At 47.4% G+C, this 24,179-nt stretch overlaps 1 protein-coding gene across 1 annotated transcript in view; it reads right to left on the bottom strand.

Annotated features, from left to right (window-relative positions):
* Positions 1-294, bottom strand: part of C4H10orf67 (chromosome 4 C10orf67 homolog) — an 86,686-nt gene extending 86,392 nt beyond the window's left edge. Inside the window, exon 1 of the mRNA XM_075271733.1 lies at positions 183-294. Within this exon, the coding sequence (XP_075127834.1) occupies positions 183-271 (89 nt within the window). The 5' untranslated portion in view covers positions 272-294. The remainder of the gene's footprint in view (positions 1-182) is intronic.
* Positions 295-24,179: the final 23,885 nt, after the last annotated feature.

Genomic DNA, 24,179 nt, shown 5'->3' with positions numbered 1-24,179 from the left:
TATACTGTATACACATACTACATGTCACATACTACTAGTCCATGTATCACACATGCTTGTATCCTAGCAGCACACATAGTGACACTAGTCAGTAAATCATTACCCCATGGCATCCCTAGGCGGCAGATCAGCACATGGTGACATATGACACCGGAGATGGACACCATGATGTCCTCCATTACCTGAACTCGATCTGTCGCACATAAGCCTGCACTGCCAGCTCGTCATACCCGGGCACAGCCGCTCTCTGCTCCATATTTACATCCACCATGCGAGAAGCGGGATCAGCGTCTGTCTCCATGACAACCAGACTGGCCTCCGTCAGGAAAGGTCACTTCCGGTTTAGGAGCGCAGTCCCCGCCATCTTTGGAGAGGGCAGAGGGGTTTGTGATGGTCGTGACTAGAGTGGTAGGTATGACGTCACAGTAAGGGGCGTGGCCTCTCGGAGGAGGGCGGAGTTTCGGCCATCACTGCTCTGTGCTGTGTAGAGGAAGCCGGAGCAGAGCACATGGAGGTGGAGAACAGAAAGCAGAGGGGATTGTAGCGTGGTAATGGAGGATGGAAGGGGAGAGACAGGTTTGTTTTACATGAGACGGCATGTTGGATGAGGCTGAGGGGAGAGAGTGATGTAGTTACATGGGACTGCACGTTGGATGAGACTGAGGGGAGAGAGTGATGTAGTTGCATGGGACTGCACATTGGATGAGGCTGAGGGGGGAGTGATGTAGTTACATGGGACTGCGTGTTGGATGAGGCTGAGGGGGGAGTGATGTAGTGACATAGGACTGCATGTTCGACGAGGCTGAGGGAAGCAAGTGATGTAGTTACATGGGACTGCACGTTGGATGAGGCTGAGGGAAGGATTGATGTAGTTGCATGGGACTGCACATTGGATGAGGCTGAGGGGGGAGTGATGTAGTTACATGGGACTGCGTGTTGGATGAGGCTGAGGGGAGAGAGTGATGTAGTGACATAGGACTGCATGTTCGACGAGGCTGAGGGAAGCAAGTGATGTAGTTACATGGGACTGCACGTTGGATGAGGCTGAGGTAAGGAGTGATGTAGTTACATGGGACTGCACGTTGGCTGAGGGAAGCGAGTGATGTAGTTACATGGGACTGCACGTTGGATGAGGCTGAGGTAAGGAGTGATGTAGTTACATGGGACTGCGTGTTGGATGAGGCTGAGGGAAGGATTGATGTAGTTACATGGGACTGCACGTTGGCTGAGCCTGAGGGGGGAGAGATGTAGTTACATGGGACTGCACGTTGGCTGAGCCTGAGGGGGGAGAGATGTAGTTACATGGGACTGCACGTTGGATGAGGCTGAGGGGGGAGTGATGTAGTTACATGGGACTGCACGTTGGATGAGGCTGAGGGGGGAGTGATGTAGTTACATGGGACTGCACGTTGGATGAGGCTGAGGGGGGAGTGAGTTAGTTACATGGAGCTGCACGTTGGGTAAGGTTGGGGGAGTGAGTTATGTAGTTACATGGGACTGCACATTGAATGAGGCTGAGGGGGGAGTGAGTTAGTTACATGGGACTGCACGTTGGGTAAGGTTGGGGGAGTGAGTTATGTAGTTACATGGGACTGCACATTGAATGAGGCTGAGGGAAGGAGTGATGTAGTTACATGGGGCTGCATGTTGGATGAGGCAGAGGGGGGAGTTATGTAGTTACATGGGACTGCACGTTGGATGAGGCTGAGGGGGGAGTGAGTTAGTTACATGGGGCTGCACGTTGGGTAAGGCTGGGGGGGGAGTGATGTAGTTACATGGGGCTGCACATTGGATGAGGCCAAGGGGGGGAGTGATGTAGTTACATGGGACTGCACGTTGGATGAGGCTGAGGGGGGAGTGATGTAGTTACATGGGACTGCACGTTGGATGAGGCCAAGGGGGGGAGTGAGTTAGTTACATGGGGCTGCACGTTGGGTAAGGCTGGGGGGGTGAGTTATGTAGTTACACGGGACTGCATGTTGGATGAGGCTGAAAAGAGAGTGATGTTTTATATGGGACTGTATCCCGGAGGGTCTGGGGGATTGGATTGATGTATAGGAGTCGTTGGCATGGAGGGAGACAGGGTTCTTTGGGTGTTTCTGGCATTTAAGGGGGAGCAGGAGATCTTTGGGGGTACTGCTGCATCTAAGGGGGAGGGCAGTGGCGTGCACAGTATTTCATGCCCAGCAGTGCCCCCCCCCCCCCACAGTATTACATGCCCAGCAGTGCCCCCCCCCCCCCCACACACACACACAGTATTTCATGCCCAGCAGTGTGTCCCCCCACAGTATTATATGCCCAGCAGTGTGTCCCCCCACAGTATAGCAAGCCCAGCAGTGCTCCCCCATACAGTATAACATGCCCATGCTGCGACCTGTGTCCTTGTTTGGAGGTCCCTGGGGTGCGTTTACTATATGGAGGTCTTCCCATAGATAATTAATATTTTTGTACTATGATAATTCTATGTTGTATTTGCACTCTAAAAATTATGGATATTGTATATATCCTTATATGTATGCAATGAGAGTGTCATTTACTTACTAATATATAGTATTATCTCAATTGGGCCTCCATTTTTTGTATGGTTGTACCACCTCATTATCTCTTTTCTTATGTATGTTTTAACATGTATTTAAATAAAGTCTGATATATTTTTGTTAAACATTTTTTGTGGCATTGCGCTTTTTTAGCATAGTGTTTCAAGATAGAAAGAAGGTAGTATGACTATAGCCTGATATAAATGGTGTCTCTTTGTATTAATATTCCCCCAATATCCCCTGATACCCCCATGATATAACCAATCCCCCCAATGTGCTCTAAGACCATCAATGTCACCTGCTGCCACCATGTTTTTATACCCTCCTGTAATGTAACCTGATTCTCCCAATAATATAATCCCCCACAATGTCCCCTTATTATAACCCCCCCGATGTGTGAATATTATACTCACCTCCGCCATCCCGCGGTGACGCCGCTTCTTCCAGATTGTGAGCCACATACAAGGTACCGGGAGTTCTGAGAGGACATGAGTGACCCGACACGGGGGACACAAGGCAGTGATTATTCCACCACCTGCACCAGGACACGTTACTTGTCTGTTTTCCTTGCACCTTGTAGACCGCAGGGTACTTTTAACCTATATATGAGAGTGGTAGGGCAGGAGGCCTATGGCTTCCTGCTCTACCGGAGGCTCAGAATCACATCGGTGGAACCTTTTATCACTGTCTTTGCAAACCTGACAAATATTTAACAAGTAGATCAACAGAACTGGGGAGAAGCGGCTTCATCCCATCCCTACAGGTGACTCTATAGGCCGTTTTTGGCGGTGTCAGGATCACCACTTCCACCCAGGGATCTCCAAATAAGTGCAGTGTCTCTGCTGTCTTCAACCCACGGCCTACAAGCTGGTCTCTTACGTTACAAGGACAAACCCAGGTTTGTCCTCCAGGTTCCAGGCCAACTCAGTCTCTTGATAAGATGACGTCTTCCATGTTGTTGAGGGTTCACAACTGGATCTGTGCTGTACCCATCCCAACTAGCAACATGGACTCTTTTCCATTTTTCTGTCTGCAACATTGTCTAGCCTCTCCAATGGTAGTTCTGTGGCTCAGCCCCATTGTCTACGTACTGGACCGTACTCGGTTCACAGGTGCCATACTGAAGACCCTGCCACTGTCCTACGGAGACATCTTGGGGCTTTTTGGATCTATGGAACCAGCTATCCCCAATGGCCTGGGGCGAGACTTCTGCACTACAAATACAGGAGGAAAGTACTGAAGTACATTTACACTCATAAATAATGATTCTGGAAAAGGGCAAATACTTTTTTTTTATAATGTTTACATTGGACGTGACTAGAAAGAAATAATAATAATTGTGGCTCCTGCTGGGTTGTCGATATAATTGGGTGATGGTTCTGCTGCGGATTGTGTCCTCTAGGAGGTAGAACACCGAGCATGTACTGGGAGATGGTAATAATTGACCTCCCGGGTCTGAAGCCTCCATTATATGTACAGTATGTGTATATATATATATATATATATATATATATATATATATGTATGTGTGACAAAGAATGGACTGAATGAGACACGTGCGGCACCGCAGCATCACACAAACCCCTGACAGATGCACTCCATGAAGGTTATATGAAAGTCTGCTCTGTCACTTTAAGCCGTCAGCATAGAATCAGTGCAGAATATGGATAATAACATTCCTATGGGGTCTGACAGATGTAGCAGTGCTGACTACTGAGTCCCCGCTGTGTGAGGCTAGGGATAATGCATGCTCAAAACACTCTGACTATAGATAATATTAGATCAGGAGTATACGGAGCCCAAGACAAGACTAAGAAGCATCCAAAGACCAGGCTAAACAGAGCCCTAGGTCAGAACTAGATACAGCCCAAGACAGGACTAGACACAATACAGGACAAGGCCAGACACAGCCCAAGGATAGGTCTAGACACGGCCCAAAAGCAGGCTACACCAGGCCAATACAGGACTAGATACAGTCCAAGACAGGACTAGACACAATTTAGGACAGGGTCAGACACAGCCCAAGAATAGGTCTAGACACGGCCCAATACAGGACTAGATACAGGACAAGGTCAGACACAGCCCAAGACCAGGACTAGATACAGTCCAAGACAGGACTAGACCCGATCCAGGACAGGGTCAGACACAGCCCAAGAATAGGTCTAGACATAGCCCAAGACCAGGCTACACACAGCCCAATACAGGACTAGATACAGCCCAAGGACAGGAATAGACACAATCCAGGACAAGGCCAGACACAACCCAAGACCAGGACTGAACACAATCCAAGACAGGCGAGGACTTCAGCGAAGACTAGGACCAGATCAGGACAACCAAGAACTTCCATCATATTAAACCTCAAAGAGAACACAAAACAAAACAGCACCGAGCAAAAACCAATGATAGTGTAGTAATTTTTAAAATATGGTTGGTACAAAAAAAAGTATAAAAAGTAATAATATCTATTTAGACCCGATGGCCTCTCACCTGTTCAGGTTGTGAAACTGACGTGCACAACCACGTGTAAGGGAACATTCACACAGAGTAACACCGAGCGTGTATCACAGCCGTACACGCCAGCGCTACGGCAGGCTGCCGAACACTTCCCTTTAACTGCAATGGGAGCGCTCGTAATGGGTTCAGTCTGTAAAGAAAGAATAAATAATTGAGTTATCAGATGCTAAAATGTGTATACATTTTTTTGGGACACCCTGTATATGCGCGCGCATATATATAAGAAACCCTGTATATGCGCGCGCATATATATGCGAGACCCTGTATATGTGCACGTATATATATGGGACACCCGCGCCAATATGCGCACGCGTTTTTTTGGGACACCGTGTATTTGCGAGCGCATATATATCTCAGACTGAATCTGGCTCTGACCTCTCATACCGATTCTGGCTCTGACCTCTCATACTGATTCCGGTTCTGACCTTTCATACTGCTTCTGGCTCTGACCTCTCAGACTGATTCTGGCTCTGACCTCTCAGACTGATTCTGGCTCTGACCTCTCAGACTGCTTCTAGCTCTGACGTCTCATACTAATTCTTGCTCTGACCTCTCAGACTGATTCTGGCTCTGACCTCTCAGACTGATTCTGACTCTGACCTCTCCGAATGATTCTGGCTCTGACCTCTCAGACTGATTCCGGCTCTGACCTTTCATACTGCTTCTGGCTCTGTACTCTCATACTGATACTGGCACTGATCTCTCATACTGATTCTGGCTCTGACCTCTCATACTGATTCCAGTTCTGACCTTTCATACTACTTCTGGCTTTGACCTTGCAGACTGATTCTGGCTCTGACCTCTGTCTGATTCCGGCTCTGACCTCTCCTACTGATTCTGGCTCTGACCTCTCAGACTGCTTCTGGCTCTCACATCTCATACTTCTGGCTCTGACCTCTCAGACTGAATTTGGCTCTGACCTCTCAGACTGCTTCTGGCTCTGACCTCTCATACTGATTCTGGCACTGATCTCTCATACTGATTCTGGCTCTGACCTCTCATAATGATTCCAGTTCTGACCTTTCATACTACTTCTGGCTCTGACCTCTCAGACTGATTCCGGCTCTGACCTCTCAGTCTGATTCTGGCTCTGACCTATCAGACTGCTTCTGGCTCTGACATCTCATACTGATTCTGGCTCTGAATTCTCAGACTGATTCTGGCTCTAACCTCTCAGACTGATTCTGGCTCTGACCTCTCAGACTGATTCTGGCTCTGACCTCTGAGACTGATTCTGGCTGTGACCTCTCAGTCTGATTCCGGCTCTGACTAATCAGACTGATTCTGGTTCTGACCTCTCAGACTGCTTCTGGCTCTGATGTCTCATACTGCTTCTGGCTCTAACCTCTCATACTGATTCCGGCTCTGACCTTTCATACTGATTCCAGTTCTGACCTTTCATACTAATTCTGGCTCTGACCTCTCATACCGATTCTGGCTCTGACCTCTCAGACTGCTTCTAGCTCTGACGTCTCATACTGATTCTTGCTCTGACCTCTCAGACTGATTCTGGCTCTGACCTCTCAGACTGATTCTGACTCTGACCTCTCCGAATGATTCTGGCTCTGACCTCTCAGACTGATTCCGGCTCTGACCTTTCATACTGCTTCTGGCTCTGTCCTCTCATACTGATACTGGCACTGATCTCTCATACTGATTCTGGCTCTGACCTCTCATACTGATTCCAGTTCTGACCTTTCATACTACTTCTGGCTTTGACCTCGCAGACTGATTCTGGCTCTGACCTCTCAGACTGATTCTGGCTCTGACCTCTCAGACTGATTCTGGCTCTGACCTCTCAAACTGATTCTGGCTCTTACCTCTCATACTTCTTCTGGCTCTGACCTCTCAGACAGATTCTGGCTCTGACCTCTGTCTGATTCCGGCTCTGACCTCTCCTACTGATTCTGGCTCTGACCTCTCAGACTGCTTCTGGCTCTCACATCTCATACTTCTGGCTCTGACCTCTCAGACTGAATTTGGCTCTGACCTCTCAGACTGCTTCTGGCTCTGACCTCTCATACTGATTCTGGCACTGATCTCTCATACTGATTCTGGCTCTGACCTCTCATACTGATTCCAGTTCTGACCTTTCATACTACTTCTGGCTCTGACCTCTCAGACTGATTCCGGCTCTGACCTCTCAGTCTGATTCTGGCTCTGACCTATCAGACTGCTTCTGGCTCTGACATCTCATACTGATTCTGGCTCTGAATTCTCAGACTGATTCTGGCTCTAACCTCTCAGACTGATTCTGGCTCTGACCTCTCAGACTGATTCTGGCTCTGACCTCTGAGACTGATTCTGGCTGTGACCTCTCAGTCTGATTCCGGCTCTGACTAATCAGACTGATTCTGGTTCTGACCTCTCAGACTGCTTCTGGCTCTGATGTCTCATACTGCTTCTGGCTCTAACCTCTCATACTGATTCCGGCTCTGACCTTTCATACTGATTCCAGTTCTGACCTTTCATACTAATTCTGGCTCTGACCTCTCATACCGATTCTGGCTCTGACTTCTCAGACTGATTCTGGCTCTGACCTCTCAGACTGCTTCTGGCTCTGATGTCTCGTACTGCTTCTGGCTCTTACCTCTCATACTGATTCCGGCTCTGACCTTTCATACTGCTTTTGGCTCTGACCTTTCATACTGCTTTTGGCTCTGACCTCTCATACTGATTCTGGCACTGATCTCTCATACTGATTCTGGCTCTGACCTCTCATACTGATTCCAGTTCTGACCTCTCAGACTGATTCTGGCTCTGACCTCTCAGACTGGTTCTGGTTCTGATGTCTCATACTGCTTCTGGCTCTGACCTCTCAGACTGATTCCGGCTCTGACCTTTCATACTGCTTCTGACTCTGACCTCTCATACTGATTCTGGCACTGACCTCTCATACTGATTCCAGTTCTGACCTTTCATGCTACTTCTGACTCTGACCTCTCAGACTGATTCTGGCTCTGACCTCTCAGGCTGACTCTGGCTCTGACCTCTCAGACTGATTCTGGCTCTGACCTCTCAAACTGATTCTGGCTCTGACCTCTCAGACTGATTTTGGCTCTGATTTCTCAGAATACTTCTGGCTCTTACCTCTCATACTGATTCTGGCTCTGACCTCTCAGACTGATTCTGGCTCTGACCTCTCAGTCTAATTCCGGCTCTGACATCTCATACTTCTTCTGGCTCTGACCTCTCAGACTGATTTTGGCTCTAACCTCTCAGACTGCTTCTGGCTCTGACATCTCATACTGATTCTGGCTCTGACCTCTCAGAATGATTCTGGCTCTGACCTCTCATACTGATTCTGGCTCTGAATTCTCAGACTGATTCTGGCTCTGACCTCTCAGACTGATTCTGGCTCTGACCTCTCATACTGATTCTGGCTCTGACTTCTCATACTGATTCTGGCACTGATCTCTCATACTTATTCTTGCTCTGTCCTCTCATACTGATTCCGGCTCTGACCTTTCATACTACTTCTGGTTCTATCCTCTCATACTGATTCTGGCTCTGACCTCTCAGAGTGATTCTGACTCTGACCTCTCATACTGATTCTGGCTCTGACCTCTCAGACTGATTCTCGCTCTGACCTCTCATACTGATTCCAGTTCTGACCTTTCATACTGCTTCTGGCTCTGACCTCTCATACTGATTCTGGCTCTGACCTCTCAGACTGTTTCTGGCACTGATATCTCATACTGATTCTTGCTCTGTCCTCTCATACTGAATCCGGCTCTGACCTTTCATACTGCTTCTGGTTCTGTCCTCTCATACTGATTCTGGCTCTGACCTCTCAGTCTGATTCTGGTTCTGACCTCTCATACCAATTCTGGCTCTGACCTCTAAGACTGATTCTGGCTTTGACCTCTCAGACTGATTCTGGCTCTGACCTCTCAGACTGATTCTGGCTCTGACCTCTCAGACTGATTCTGGCTCTGACCTCTCATACTAATTCTGGCTCTGACCTCTCAGACTGATTCTGGCTCTGACATCTCATACTGCTTCTGGCTCTAACCTCTCAGTCTGATTCCGGCTCTGAACTCTCAGACTGATTCTGGCTCTGACCTCTCATACTGATTCTGGCTCTGACCTCTCATACTGATTCTGGCTCTGACCTCTCATACTGATTCTGGCTCTGATCTCTCAAACTGATTCTGGCTCTGACCTCTCAGACTGATTCCGGCTCTGACCTCTCAGACTGATTCTGGCTCTGACCTCTCAGACTGATTCTGGCTCTGACCTCTCAGACTGATTCTGGCTCTGACCTCTCATACTGATTCTGGCTCTGACCTCTCAGACTGATTCTGGTTCTGACCTCTCATACTGCTTCTGGTTCTGTCCTCTCATACTGATTCTGGCTCTGACCTCTCATACAGCTTTTGGTTCTGTCCTCTCATACTGATTCTGGCTCTGACCTCTCAGACTGATTCTGGCTCTGAACTCTCAGACTGATTCTGGCTCTGACCTCTCATACTGATTCTGGCTCTGACCTCTCAGACTGATTCTGGCTCTGAACTCTCAGACCGATTCTGGCTCTGACCTCTCAGACTGATTCAGTATGAGAGGTCAGACCCAGAATCGGTCTAAAAGTTCAGAGCCAGAATCAGTCTGAGAAGTCAGAGCCAGAAGTAGTATTAGACATCAGAGCCAGAATCAGTCTGAGAGGTCAGAGCCAGAATCAGTCTGAGAGGTCAGAGCCAGAATCAGTATGAAAGGTCAGAACTGGAATCAGTATGAGAGGTCAGAGCGAGAATCAGTCTGAGAGGTAAGAGCCAGAATCAGTCTGAGAGGTCAGAGCCAGAACCAGACTGAGAGGTCAGAGCCAGAACCAGACTGAGAGGTCAGAGCCAGAACCAGACTGAGAGATCAGAGCCAGAATCAGTCTGAGAGGTCAGAGCCAGAATCAGTATGAGAGGTCAGAGCCAGAATCAGACTGAGATGTCAGAGCCAGAATCAGTCTGAGTGGTCAGAGCTAGAATCAGTCTGAGAGGTCAGAGCCAGATTCTGGTTCTGACCTCTCATACTAATTTTGGCTCTGACCTCTCAGTCTGATTCTGGCTCTGACTTCTCATACTGATTCTGGCTCTGACCTCTCAGACTGATTCTGGCTCTGAACTCTCATACTGATTCTGGCTCTGACCTCTCATACTAATTCTGGCTCTGACCTCTCATACCGATTCTGGCTCTGACCTCTCAGACTGATTCTGGCTCTGACCTCTCAGACTGATTCTTGCTCTGACCACTTAGACTGATTCTGGCTCTGACCTCTCAGTCTGATTCTGGCTCTGACCTCTCATACTGATTCTGGCTCTGACCTCTGAGACTGATTCTGGTTCTGACCTCTCATACTGCTTCTGGTTCTGTCCTCTCATACTGATTCTGGCTCTGACCTCTCATACAGCTTTTGGTTCTGTCCTCTCATACTGAGTCTGGCTCTGAACTCTCAGACTGATTCTGGCTCTGACCTCTCATACTGATTCTGGCTCTGACCTCTCAGACTGATTCTGGCTCTGAACTCTCATACTGATTCTGGCTCTGACCTCTCATACTAATTCTGGCTCTGACCTCTCATACCGATTCTGGCTCTGACCTCTCATACTGATTCTGGCTGTGACCTCTCACACTGATTCTGGCTCTGACCTCTCATACTGATTCTGGCTCTGACCTCTCAGACAGATTCTGGCTCTGACCTCTCATACTGATTCTGGCTCTGACCTCTCATACTGATTCTGGCTCTGACCTCTTAGACTGATTCTGGCTCTGACCTCTCATACTGATTCTGGTTCTGACCTCTCAGACTGATTCTGGCTCTGACCTCTCATACTGATTCTGGCTCTGACCTCTCATACTGATTCTGGCTCTGACCTCTCATACTGATTCTGGCTCTGACCTCTCATACTGATTCTGGCTCTGACTTCTCAGACTGATTCTGGCTCTGACCTCTCAGACTGATTCTGGCTCTGATATCTCAGACCGAATCTGGCTCTGACCTCTCAGACTGATGCTAGCTCTGACCTCTCATACTGATTCTGGTTCTGACCTCTCATACTAATTCTGGCTCTGACCTCTCAGTCTGATTTTGGCTCTGACCTCTCAGTCTGATTTTGGCTCTGACCTCTCATACTGATTCTGGCTCTGACCTCTCATACTGATTCTGGCTCTGACCTCTCAGACTGATTCTGGCTCTGACCTCTCAGACTGATTCTGGCTCTGAACTCTCATACAGATTCTGGCTCTGACCTCTCATACTGATTACAGTTCTGACCTTTGATACTGCTTCTGGCTCTGACCTCTCATACCGATTCTGGCTCTGACCTCTCAGACTGATTCTGGCTCTGACCTCTTAGACTGATTCTGGCTCTGACCTCTTAGACTGATTCTTACTCTGACCTCTCAGTCTGATTTTGGCTCTGACCTCTTATACTGATTCTGGTTCTGACCTCTCAGACTGATTCTGGCTCTGACCTCTCATACTGATTCCGGTTCTGACCTTTCATACTGCTTCTGGCTCTGACCTCTCATACTGATTCCAGTTCTGACCTTTCATACTGCTTCTGGCTCTGACCTCTCATACCGATTCTGGCTCTGACCTCTCATACTGATTCCAGTTCTGACCTTTCATACTGCTTCTGGCTCTGACCTCTCATACTGATTCCAGTTTTGACCTTTCATACTGCTTCTGGCTCTGACCTCTCATACAGATTCTGGCTCTGACCTCTCATACTGATTCTGGCTGTGACCTCTCACACTGATTCTGGCTCTGATCTCTCAGACTGATTCTGGCTCTGACCTCTCAGACAGATTCTGGCTCTGACCTCTTAGACTGATTCTGGCTCTGACCTCTCATACTGATTCTGGCTCTGACCTCTCAGACTGATTCTGGCTCTGATATCTCAGACCGAATCTGGCTCTGACCTCTCAGACTGATGCTAGCTCTGACCTCTCATACTGATTCTGGTTCTGACCTCTCATACTGATTCTGGCTCTGACCTCTCAGACTGATTCTGGCTCTGACCTCTCAGACTGATTCTGGCTCTGAACTCTCATACTGATTCTGGCTCTGACCTCTCATACTGATTCCAGTTCTGACCTTTGATACTGCTTCTGGCTCTGACCTCTCATACCGATTCTGGCTCTGACCTCTCAGACTGATTCTGGCTCTGACCTCTTAGACTGATTCTGGCTCTGACCTCTTAGACTGATTCTGGCTCTGACCTCTCAGTCTGATTCTGGCTCTGACCTCTCAGACTGATTCTGGCTCTGACCTCTCAGTCTGATTCTGGCTCTGACCTCTCATACTGATTCTGGCTCTGACCTCTCAGACTGATTCTGGCTCTGATCTCTCAGACTGATTCTGGCTCTGACCTCTCAGTCTGATTCCAGTTCTGACCTTTCTTACTGCTTCTGGCTCTGACCTCTCATACCGATTCCGGCTCTGACCTCTCAGACTGATTCTAACTCTGACGTCTCATACTAATTCTGGCTCTGACCTCTCAGTCTGATTCTGGCTCTGACCTCTCACACTGATTCTGGCTCTGACCTCTCTCACTGATTCTGGCTCTGACCTCTCAGTCTGTTTCTGGCTCTGACCTCTCATACTGATTCTGGCTCTGACCTCTCAGACTGATTCTGGCTCTGACCTCTCATACTGATTCTGGCTCTGACCTCTCAGACTGATTCTGGCTCTGACGTCTAATACTACTTCTGGCTCTGACTTCTCAGACTGATTCTGGCTCTAAACTCTCAGACCGATTCTGGCTCTGAACTCTCAGACCGATTCTGGCTCTGACCTCTCAGACTGATTCAGTATGAGAGGTCAGAGCCAGAATCGGTCTGAGAGTTCAGAGCCAGAATCAGTCTGAGAAGTCAGAGCCAGAAGTAGTATTAGAGGTCAGAGCCAGAATCAGTCTGAGAGGTCAGAGCCAGAATCAGTCTAAGAGGTCAGAGCCAGAATCAGTATGAGAGGTCAGAGCCAGAAACAGACTGAGAGGTCAGAGCCAGAATTAGTATGAGACGTCAGAGCCAGAATCGGTATGAGAGGTCAGAGACAGAAGCATTATGAGAGGTCAGAGCAAGAAGCAGTATGAAAGGTCAGAACTGGAATCAGACTGAGAGGTCAGAGCCAGAATCAGTCTGAGAGGTCAGAGCCAGAATCAGTCTGAGAGGTCAGAGCTAGAATTAGTATGAGACGTCAGAGCCAGAATCGGTATGAGAGGTCAGAGCCAGAAGCAGTATGAAAGGTCAGAACTGGAATCAGTATGAGAGGTCAGAGCCAGAATCAGTCTGAGAGGTCAGAGCCAGAATCAGTCTGAGAGGTCAGAGCCAGATTCAGTATGAGAGATCAGAGCCAGAATCAGTCTGAGAGGTCAGAGCCAGAATCAGTCTGAGAGGTCAGAGCCAGAATCAGTCTGAGAGGTCAGAGCCAGAATCAGTATGAGAGGTCAGAGCCAGAATCAGACTGAGAGGTCAGAGCCAGAATCAGTCTGAGTGGTCAGAGCCAGAGTCAGTCTGAGAGGTCAGAGCCAGATTCTGGTTCTGACCTCTCATACTAATTTTGGCTCTGACCTCTCAGTCTGATTCTGGCTCTGACCTCTCATACTGATTCTGGCTCTGACCTCTCAGACTGATTCTGGCTCTGAACTCTCATACTGATTCTAGCTCTGACCTCTCATACCGATTCTGGCTCTGACCTCTCATAACGATTCTGGCTCTGACCTCAGACTAATTCTGGCTCTGACCTCTCATACTAATTCTGGCTCTGACCTCTTATACCGATTCTGGCTCTGACCTCTCAGTCTGATTCTGGCTCTGACCTCTCATACTAATTCTGGCTCTGACCTCTTATACCGATTCTGGCTCTGACCTCTCAGTCTGATTCTGGCTCTGACCTCTCAGTCTGATTCTGGCTCTGACCTCTCATACTGATTCCGGCTCTGACCTCTGCTACTGATTCTGGCTCTGACCTCTCAGATTGATTCTGGCTCTGACCTCTCAGACTGATTCTGGCTCTGACCTCTCAGACTTATTCTCGCTCTGACCTCTCATACTGATTCCACTTCTGACCGTTCATACTGCTTCTGGCTCTGACCTCTCATACCGATTCTGGCTCTGACCTCTCAGACTGATTCTGGCTCTGACGTCTCATACTAATTCTGGCTCTGATCTCTCAGTCTGATTCTGGCTCTGACCTCTCAGTCTGATTCTGGCTCTGACCTCTCATACTGATTCTGGCTCTGACCTCTCAGTCTGTTTCTGGCTCTGACCTCTCATACTGATTCTGGCTCTGACCTCTCAGACTGATTCTGGCTCTGACCTCTCATACTGATTCTGGCTCTGACCTCTCAGACTGATTCTGGCTCTGATGTCTAATACTACTTCTGGCTCTGACTTCTCAGACTGATTCTGGCTCTGAACTTTCAGACCGATTCTGGCTCTGACCTCTCAGACTGATTCAGTATGAGAGGTCAGAGCCAGAATCGGTCTGATAGTTCAGAGCCAGAATCAGTCTGAGAAGTCAGAGCCAGAAGTAGTATTAGACGTCAGAGCCAGAATCAGTCTGAGAGGTCAGAGCCAGAATCAGTATGAGAGGTCAGAGCCAGAATCAGTGTGAGAGGTCAGAGCCAGAATCAGTGTGAGAGGTCAGAGCCAGAATCAGTATGAGAGGTCAGAGCAAGAATCAGACTGAGAGTTCAGAGCCAGAATTAGTATGAGACGTCAGAGCCAGAAGCAGTATGAAAGGTCAGAACTGGAATCAGTCTGAGAGGTCAGAGCCAGAATCAGTCTGAGAGGTTAGAGCCAGAATCAGTATGAGTAGTCAGAGCCAGAATCAGTCTGAGAGGTCAGAGCCAAATTCTGGTTCTGACCTCTCATACTAATTTTGGCTCTGACCTCTCAGTCTGATTCTGGCTCTGACCTCTCATAATGATTCTGGCTCTGATGTCTCAGACTGATTCTGGCTCTGAACTCTCATTCTGATTCTGGCTCTGACCTTTTATACCGATTCTGGCTCTGACCTCTCAGACTGATTCTGGCTCTGACCACTTAGACTGATTCTGGCTCTGACCTCTCAGTCTGATTCTGGATCTGACCTCTCAGACTGATTCTGGCTCTGACCTCTCATACTGATTCTGGCTCTGACCTCTCAGACTGATTCTGGCTCTGACCTATCAGACTGATTCTGGCTCTGACCTCTCAGTCTGATTCTGGCTCTGACCTCTCAGACTGATTCTGGCTCCGACCACTCAGACTGATTCTGGCTCTGACCTCTCATACTGATTCTGGCTCTGACCTCTCAGACTGATTCTGGCTCTGAACTCTGATACTGATTCTGGCTCTGACCACTCAGTGTCACGAACTGAACTCACTGGGTCTTGAACCAATGATTTCCTGGCTATGTTCTGCGGCCTTAACCATAGTACTATTTGGAATCCTGTTTTGTTCTGTGCTTCACCTTGTCTGGTCTTTTCTGTTGGAGTAATTGGGTTATTAAGATCACCTGTTCTGTGGCCAATCACAGTTTAGCCTGTCCTATATAAACTCACAGCTTACTCCATCCTGTGCCTGATTATTCTGGCTGTCTGCTTCCTGTTGCCCTGAACCTCACCACTACCTTGCTGCTCCTGTGTACCGAACCTTGCTAACGCCTGACTACGATTGATCTGCTGCTCCTGTGTACCGAACCTTGCTAACGCCTGACTACGATTGATCTGCTGCTCCTGTGTACCGAACTTTGCTAACGCCTGACTACGATTGATCTGCTCCTCCTGTGTACCGAACCTTGCTAACGTTTGACCACGGTTTCTTCTACTTCTGAGGTACTTATCCTTCATTTATTAATATTTAAGTACTGTACCATTTGCCCCACCAATTGGACTCCAAATCTGATAACTAGCATCGTTACATAATAATCAGGCCCAACATGGAGGCCGGAGGGGCGGAGTCTGCTTTGTCACAGCATGCCTTCCAGATCTCGGAATTGCATAACCTTGTGTATGGCCTTCAAGGACAATTAAATGAAATGAAAAGTCAAGTCACTGAATTACAACAACAAGTAAATGAATTGCGTTCAAATTCTGCTGCTGTCAGTGCCACCTCTCAAGTTTACCGGATTCCACTACCAGAAAAATTTGGTGGAAAGAGACACTTGTACGAGGATTCCTTAATCATTGCCGGATGATTTTTTCTACGCATTCCTCACAGTTCCCTACTGATAGGTCCAAAGTTGTGTTCATCATTGCCCTGCTAATAGACGATGCACAAGCATGGGCATCACCTTATTTAGAACAGGATGATGAGATTTTGGACAATCTGAAGGACTTTCTTGCAGCAATGGACTTAGTATTTGATGACCCCAATCGTTGCGCCACTGCTGAGGGGGCTCTGTGGGATCTTCGCCAGGGAAGACGCTCTGTTGCGGAATATGCTGCAGAGTTTTGGCGCTGGGCTTCTGATGTTTCCTGGAACACCTCCGCACTCAAATGGCGGTTCTATGGAGGACTTTCTGAATCTGTTAAAGATGAACTTGTTAAAGTAGAACTTCCAGCTGACTTTGAGGAGTATATACGGTTATGCGTCCGTATTGACCAAAGACTCCTGGAAAGGAAGCGAGAAAGACAAGGTTATTATGATGCAGGCACCCTCTCTCATTTACCTGAGGGACGGTTTCTCCCAAAGATGCAGACACCTTCTCAAACAGATTCGGCCCCATAACCTATGCAAGTAGATGCCATCCGGGGACCAATTTCAACTGCTGAAAAACGTCGCCGCCTTGCTGAAAAATTATGCCTTTATTGTGGACAACCTGGACATTATGTTCTTGACTGCCCTAAGAAACCTCAACGGGCAGTTGCGGCAACTGAGATTCGACCAAATTTGGAATCTTGTCCCCACTGTGCTTCTCTTAGTCTGGTGACACAGCCTCTGTTTTCCACCACACCATGTCCTGATAATATGACCTCTAACCGACCTCATTTCACCTTACCAGTTCAGTTTCATATGGTTCCTACAAGTTGTCCACTACAGCAATGTTGGATTCCGGTGCAGCTGGAAATTTTATGGACATTAAGTTTGCATTTGATAATCATATTGAGCACAGTGCAAGATCTTCACCAGTTGAATTAGTAACTGTTGATGGGTCACCTTTAAATTCTGGTCCGGTTACTCATGAAACTACTGAACTGGAAGTATTGATTGATCCCGGTCATCAGGAGAGGATTAGTTTCCAGTTAATCTCTTCACCAAAATTTCCAGTAATTTTGGGCATACCATGGCTTAGCATCCACAATCCTTCAGTAGACTGGAAGTCAGGAAATGTAACTTTCACTTCTGAATATTGTCAACAAAATTGTCAACTGAAGCAGCCTATTCTTTCACAGGTAGGAGCTACTGAAAGATCCAACACTATCGCTGTCGAATTACCTGAACCTTATAAGGACTTTAAAGATGTTTGTGACAAAAGGAATGCCGACCAGCTACCCCCTCACCGCACGTATGATTGTCCTATTGAACTTTTACCAGGCGCATCCATACCTTATGGACGCATCTATCCACTTGCAGAGATGGAGCTGAAGGTCCTGGATGAGTACATCAAAGAAAATCTGGCCAAAGGATTTATACGGCATTCCACTTCTCCGGCAGGTGCACCTATATTCTTTGTACCAAAGAGAGATGGCACATTACGTCCTTGTATTGACTACAGAGAACTAAATCAAATAACCGTTAAAAATCGTTATCCTCTTCCGCTTATTCCAGAGTTACTCGAGAGATTACGGTCAGCAAAGATCTTTACTAAGTTGGATCTACGAGGGGCATACAATCTTGTCCGTATACGACCTGGGGACGAGTGGAAGACAGCATTCCGAACACGCTACGGCCATTTTGAATCCCTTGTTATGCCATTTGGACTTTGCAATGCCCCAGCAACTTTTCAACATTTTATTAATGATGTCTTCCGAGATCTGCTGGATCAATTTGTGGTGGCGTATTTGGATGACATATTAATATACTCTGAGAACCTTGAAGAACATCGTAAGCAGGTTACCATGGTTTTGAGCCGTCTAAGAGAGAACCAACTATATATTAAACTGGAAAAATGTGAATTTGAAAAGACAGAAATTCAGTTTTTGGGGTACATCATTTCTACGGAAGGATTGCGCATGGACCCTAGTAAGATCCAAGCTATTTTACACTGGCCTTCTCCCAAGAATGTCAAGGAGATCCAAAGATTTGTCGGCTTTGCAAACTTCTACCGCAAATTTATTAGGAATTTCTCAAAAGTTATTAGTCCGATAACAAAATTAACCCAGAAAGGGATTCCTTTTAAATGGTCTTCAAGTGCCAATGAAGCATTTAACCAATTAAAGACACTTTTTACTTCTGCTCCTATCTTAGTTCATCCTAATCCAGACCTGCCATTTATAGTTGAAGTGGATGCTTCAGATTCAGCAGTAGGAGCAGTGTTGTCCCAAAGAGTTGGAGATAAACATCTGCTTCATCCTTGTGCTTTTTTTTCTTGCCTGATGTCTCCTCCTGAAAGAAACTATGACATTGGGAATAAGGAATTACTTGCAATTAAGAAAGCATTCACAGAATGGAGGCATCTCCTTGAAGGAGCATCTCATGTGGTTCAGGTTCTTACAGATCACCGAAATCTAGAATTTATTCGATCAGCCAAGAGACTTTCTGGTAGACAGGCTAGATGGTCTTTATTTTTTTCAAGATTTAATTTCATTATTTCCTACAGACCGGGGTCCCGCAATGGAAAAGCAGACGCCTTATCCCAGATGTGTTCTGAAATAACACAAGATGACACATCCGAGACCACCATTTTACCTGCTAAGAATTTTGTAGGGGCAATCATTTCCAAGGATATACTTCAGAAGATCAAAGAAGGTTATAATGGAGATCCCTTCCTTAATCATCCCCCCACAGATATTGATTTGGTGTTTAGAGATGGGGTTTGGACTCTTGATCAGTGTATATATGTTCCTGAGACTACTCGATTAGAAATTCTGCGCCTGGTTCACGACTCTAGACCCGCAGGTCACATGGGAGTCGAAAAGACCAAAGAACTTTTGTCTCGCTCATTTTGGTGGCCCAAATATCAAGTGGATGTAAAGAAGTATGTTTCTTCCTGTCAAACCTGTGCTAGGAATAAGACCCCTCGATCCTCACCAGTGGGATTACTTCAACCCCTTCCTATTCCATCTCGTCCTTGGGGTTCTGTTTCCATGGATTTTATTGTTGAACTACCATCTTCAAAAGATATGCGTACAATTCTGGTAGTGGTAGACCGTCTGACCAAAATGGCTCATTTTATACCAACAAAGGGGGTACCCTCTGCTGAAGAGACTGCAGAATTAGTCATCCGAGAAGTTTTCCGCCTACATGGCATACCCGACAATGTAGTTTCTGACTGTGGGGTACAATTTACCTCAAAGTTCTGGAAGAGTTTTTGTGCCACTCTAGGGATTGAAGTAAACTTATCTTCTGCCTTCCATCCACAAACTAATGGGCAAACTGAGCGCACTAACCAAACCCTTGAACAGTATTTGCGGTGTTACACAAGTTATCTCCAGGATGACTGGGTTAATTTCCTTCCTACAGCAGAATTTGCTTATAACAACTCCCAGCATTCTTCTACATCCCAGAGTCCATTTTTTGCCAATATGGGTTTCCATCCTACATTCATTCCCAACCTTCCAATTTCTTCTTCAGTTCCTGCTGTCTCCGACAGACTGTCTACCTTGAAGCAAGTTCAAGAAAAATTGACAAACGCTCTGCATGAAGCTCAAGATCGCTATAAGAAGACTGCTGATAGACATCGCAAGTCTTTTCCTTCCTTTGGTATAGGAGATAAGGTATGGCTCTCTACAAGAAATTTGAAGCTCAAGATACCTTCAGCCAAGCTAGGTCAGAAGTTTATTGGACCTTTTGAGATTGTGGCTCAAATTAATCCTGTAGCGTTTCGTTTAAAACTCCCAGATTCTATGCGGATTCACCCTGTTTTTCATTCCTCCCTTCTCAAGCCTTTTGTGGAAAATCCATTCCCGGGACGTAACTTGCCTCCACCTGACCCAGTTATTGTTGAAGGAGAAGAGGAATATCTGGTAGAAGAGATTTTGGATTCTCGAATTCATCGAAATCGGTTACAGTACTTGATAAAGTGGCAAGGGTATGGTCCTGAAGACAATTCATGGGAACCCGTAAACAACATCCATGCTCCACAACTGGTAAGAGAATTTCATCAGCGCTATCCAGAAAAGCCAAGCCAAGTACCGTCCAGAGGACGCTCCTGGAAAAGGGGGAGTAATGTCACGAACTGAACTCACTGGGTCTTGAACCCATGATTTCCTGGCTATGTTCTGCGGCCTTAACCATAGTACTATTTGGAATCCTGTTTTGTTCTGTGCTTCACCTTGTCTGGTCATTTCTGTTGGAGTAATTGGGTTATTAAGATCACCTGTTCTGTGGCCAATCACAGTTTAGCCTGTCCTATATAAACTCACAGCTTACTCCATCCTGTGCCTGATTATTCTGGCTGTCTGCTTCCTGTTGCCCTGAACCTCACCACTACCTTGCTGCTCCTGTGTACCGAACCTTGCTAACGCCTGACTACGATTGATCTGCTGCTCCTGTGTACCGAACCTTGCTAACGCCTGACTACGATTGATCTGCTGCTCCTGTGTACCGAACTTTGCTAACGCCTGACTACGATTGATCTGCTCCTCCTGTGTACCGAACCTTGCTAACGTCTGACCACGGTTTCTTCTACTTCTGAGGTACTTATCCTTCATTTATTAATATTTAAGTACTGTACCACTTGCCCCACCAATTGGACTCCAAATCTGATAACTAGCATCGTTACACTCAGACTGATTCCAGTTCTGACCTTTGATACTGCTTCTGGCTCTGACCTCTCAGACTGATTCTGGCTCTGACCTCTTAGACTGATTCTGGCTCTGACCTCTCATACCGATTCTGGCTCTGACCTCTTAGACTGATTCTGGCTCTGACCTCTCATACCGATTCTGGCTCTGACCTCTCAGACTGATTCTGGCTCTGACCTCTCATACTGATTCTGACTCTGACTTCACAGACTGATTCTGGCTCTGAACTTTCAGACCGATTCTGGCTCTGACCTCTCAGACTGATTCAGTATGAGAGGTCAGAGCCAGAATCGGTCTGAGAGTTCAGAGCCAGAATCAGTCTGAGAAGTCAGAGCCAGAAGTAGTATTAGACGTCAGAGCCAGAATCAGTCTGAGAGGTCAGAGCCAGAATCAGTATGAGAGGTCAGAGCCAGAATCAGTGTGAGAGGTCAGAGCCAGAATCAGTGTGAGAGGTCAGAGCCAGAATCAGTATGAGAGGTCAGAGCAAGAATTAGTATGAGACGTCAGAGCCAGAAGCAGTATGAAAGGTCAGAACTGGAATCAGTCTGAGAGGTCAGAGCCAGAATCAGTCTGAGAGGTAAGAGCCAGAATCAGTCTGAGAGGTAAGAGCCAGAATCAGTCTGAGAGGTCAGAGCCAGAATCGGTATGAGAGGTCAGAGCCAGAATCAGACTGAGTGGTCAGAGCCAGAATCAGTCTGAGTAGTCAGAGCCAGAATCAGGCTGAGAGGTCAGAGCCAAATTCTGGTTCTGACCTCTCATACTAATTTTGGCTCTGACCTCTCAGTCTGATTCTGGCTCTGACCTCTCATACTGATTCTGGCTCTGATGTCTCAGACTGATTCTGGCTCTGAACTCTCATTCTGATTCTGGCTCTGACCTCTCATACCGATTCTGGCTCTGACCTCTCATACCGATTCTGGCTCTGACCTCTCATACCGATTCTGGCTCTGACCTCTCAGACTGATTCTGGCTCTGACCACTTAGACTGATTCTGGCTCTAACCTCTCAGTCTGATTCTGGCTCTGACCTCTCAGACTGATTCTGGCTCTGACCTCTCATACTGATTCTGGCTCTGACCTCTCAGACTGAGTCTGGCTCTGACCTCTCATACTGATTCTGACTCTGACTTCTCAGACTGATTCTGGCTCTGAACTTTCAGACCGATTCTGGCTCTGACCTCTCAGACTGATTCAGTATGAGAGGTCAGAGCCAGAATCGGTCTGAGAGTTCAGAGCCAGAATCAGTCTGAGAAGTCAGAGCCAGAAGTAGTATTAGACGTCAGAGCCAGAATCAGTCTGAGAGGTCAGAGCCAGAATCAGTGTGAGAGGTCAGAGCCAGAATCAGTGTGAGAGGTCAGAGCCAGAATCAGTGTGAGAGGTCAGAGCCAGAATCAGTATGAGAGGTCAGAGCAAGAATTAGTATGAGACGTCAGAGCCAGAAGCAGTATGAAAGGTCAGAACTGGAATCAGTCTGAGAGGTAAGAGCCAGAATCAGTCTGAGAGGTAAGAGCCAGAATCAGTCTGAGAGGTAAGAGCCAGAATCAGTCTGAGAGGTCAGAGCCAGAATCAGTATGAGAGGTCAGAGCCAGAATCAGACTGAGTGGTCAGAGCCAGAATCAGTCTGAGTAGTCAGAGCCAGAATCAGGCTGAGAGGTCAGAGCCAAATTCTGGTTCTGACCTCTCATACTAATTTTGGCTCTGACCTCTCAGTCTGATTCTGGCTCTGACCTCTCATACTGATTCTGGCTCTGATGTCTCAGACTGATTCTGGCTCTGAACTCTCATTCTGATTCTGGCTCTGACCTCTCATACCGATTCTGGCTCTGACCTCTCAGACTGATTCTGGCTCTGACCACTTAGACTGATTCTGGCTCTAACCTCTCAGTCTGATTCTGGCTCTGACCTCTCAGACTGATTCTGGCTCTGACCTCTCATACTGATTCTGGCTCTGACCTCTCAGACTGATTCTGGCTCTGACCTCTCAGACTGATTCTGGCTCTGACCTCTCAGTCTGATTCTGGCTCTGACCTCTCAGACTGATTCTGGCTCTGACCTCTCAGACTGATTCTGGCTCCGACCACTTAGACTGATTCTGGCTCTGACCTCTCAGTCTGATTCTGGCTCTGGCCTCTCATAACGATTCTGGCTCTGACCTCTCAGACTGATTCTGGCTCTGACCTCTCAGACTGATTCTGGCTCTGACCATTTAGACTGATTCTGGCTCTGACCTCTCAGTCTGATTCTGGCTCTGACCTCTCATACTGATTCTGGCTCTGACCTCTCATACTGATTCTGGCTCTGACCTCTCATACTGATTCTGGCTCTGACCTCTCAGTCTGATTCCGGCTCTGACCTCTCCTACTGATTCTGGCTCTGACCTCTCAGACTGCTTCTGGCTCTGACATCTCATACTTCTTCTGGCTCTGACCTCTCAGACTGATTTTGGCTCTGACCTCTCAGACTGCTTCTGGCTCTGACCTCTCAGATTGATTCTGGCTCTGACCTCTCAGACGGATTCCGGCTCTGACCTCTCAGTCTGATTCTGGCTCTGACCTATCAGACTGAATCTGGCTCTGACCTCTCATACTGATTCTGGCTCTAAATTCTCAGATTGATTCTGGCTCTGACCTCTCAGACTGATTTTGGCTCTGACCTCTCATACTGATTCTGGCTCTGACCTCTCAGACTGATTCTGGCTCTGACCTCTTAGACTGATTCTGGCTCTGACCTCTCATACCGATTCTGGCTCTGACCTCTCAGACTGATTCTGGCTCTGACCTCTCATACTGATTCTGGCTCTGACCTCTTAGACTGATTCTGGCTCTGAACTCTCATACTGATTCTGGCTCTGACCTCTTAGACTGATTCTGGCTCTGACCTCTCATACCGATTCTGGCTCTGACCTCTCAGACTGATTCTGGCTCTGACCTCTCATACTGATTCTGGCTCTGACCTCTTAGACTGATTCTGGCTCTGACCTCTCAGACTGATTCTGGCTCTGACCATTTAGACTGATTCTGGCTCTGACCTCTCAGTCTGATTCTGGCTCTGACCTCTCATACTGATTCTGGCTCTGACCTCTCATACTGATTCTGGCTCTGACCTCTCATACTGATTCTGGCTCTGACCTCTCATACTGATTCTGGCTCTGCCCTCTCATACTGATTCCGGCTCTGACCTCTCATACCGATTCTGGCTCTGACCTCTCAGATTGATTCTGGCCCTGACCTCTCAGACTGATT

The sequence above is a fragment of the Leptodactylus fuscus genome, chromosome 4 (assembly GCF_031893055.1).
Source record: "Leptodactylus fuscus isolate aLepFus1 chromosome 4, aLepFus1.hap2, whole genome shotgun sequence".
NCBI classification, from domain to species: Eukaryota; Metazoa; Chordata; class Amphibia; order Anura; family Leptodactylidae; genus Leptodactylus; species Leptodactylus fuscus.
The sequence above is the reverse complement of the archived record's forward strand: the minus strand, read 5'-3'. Positions and strand labels throughout refer to the sequence as shown.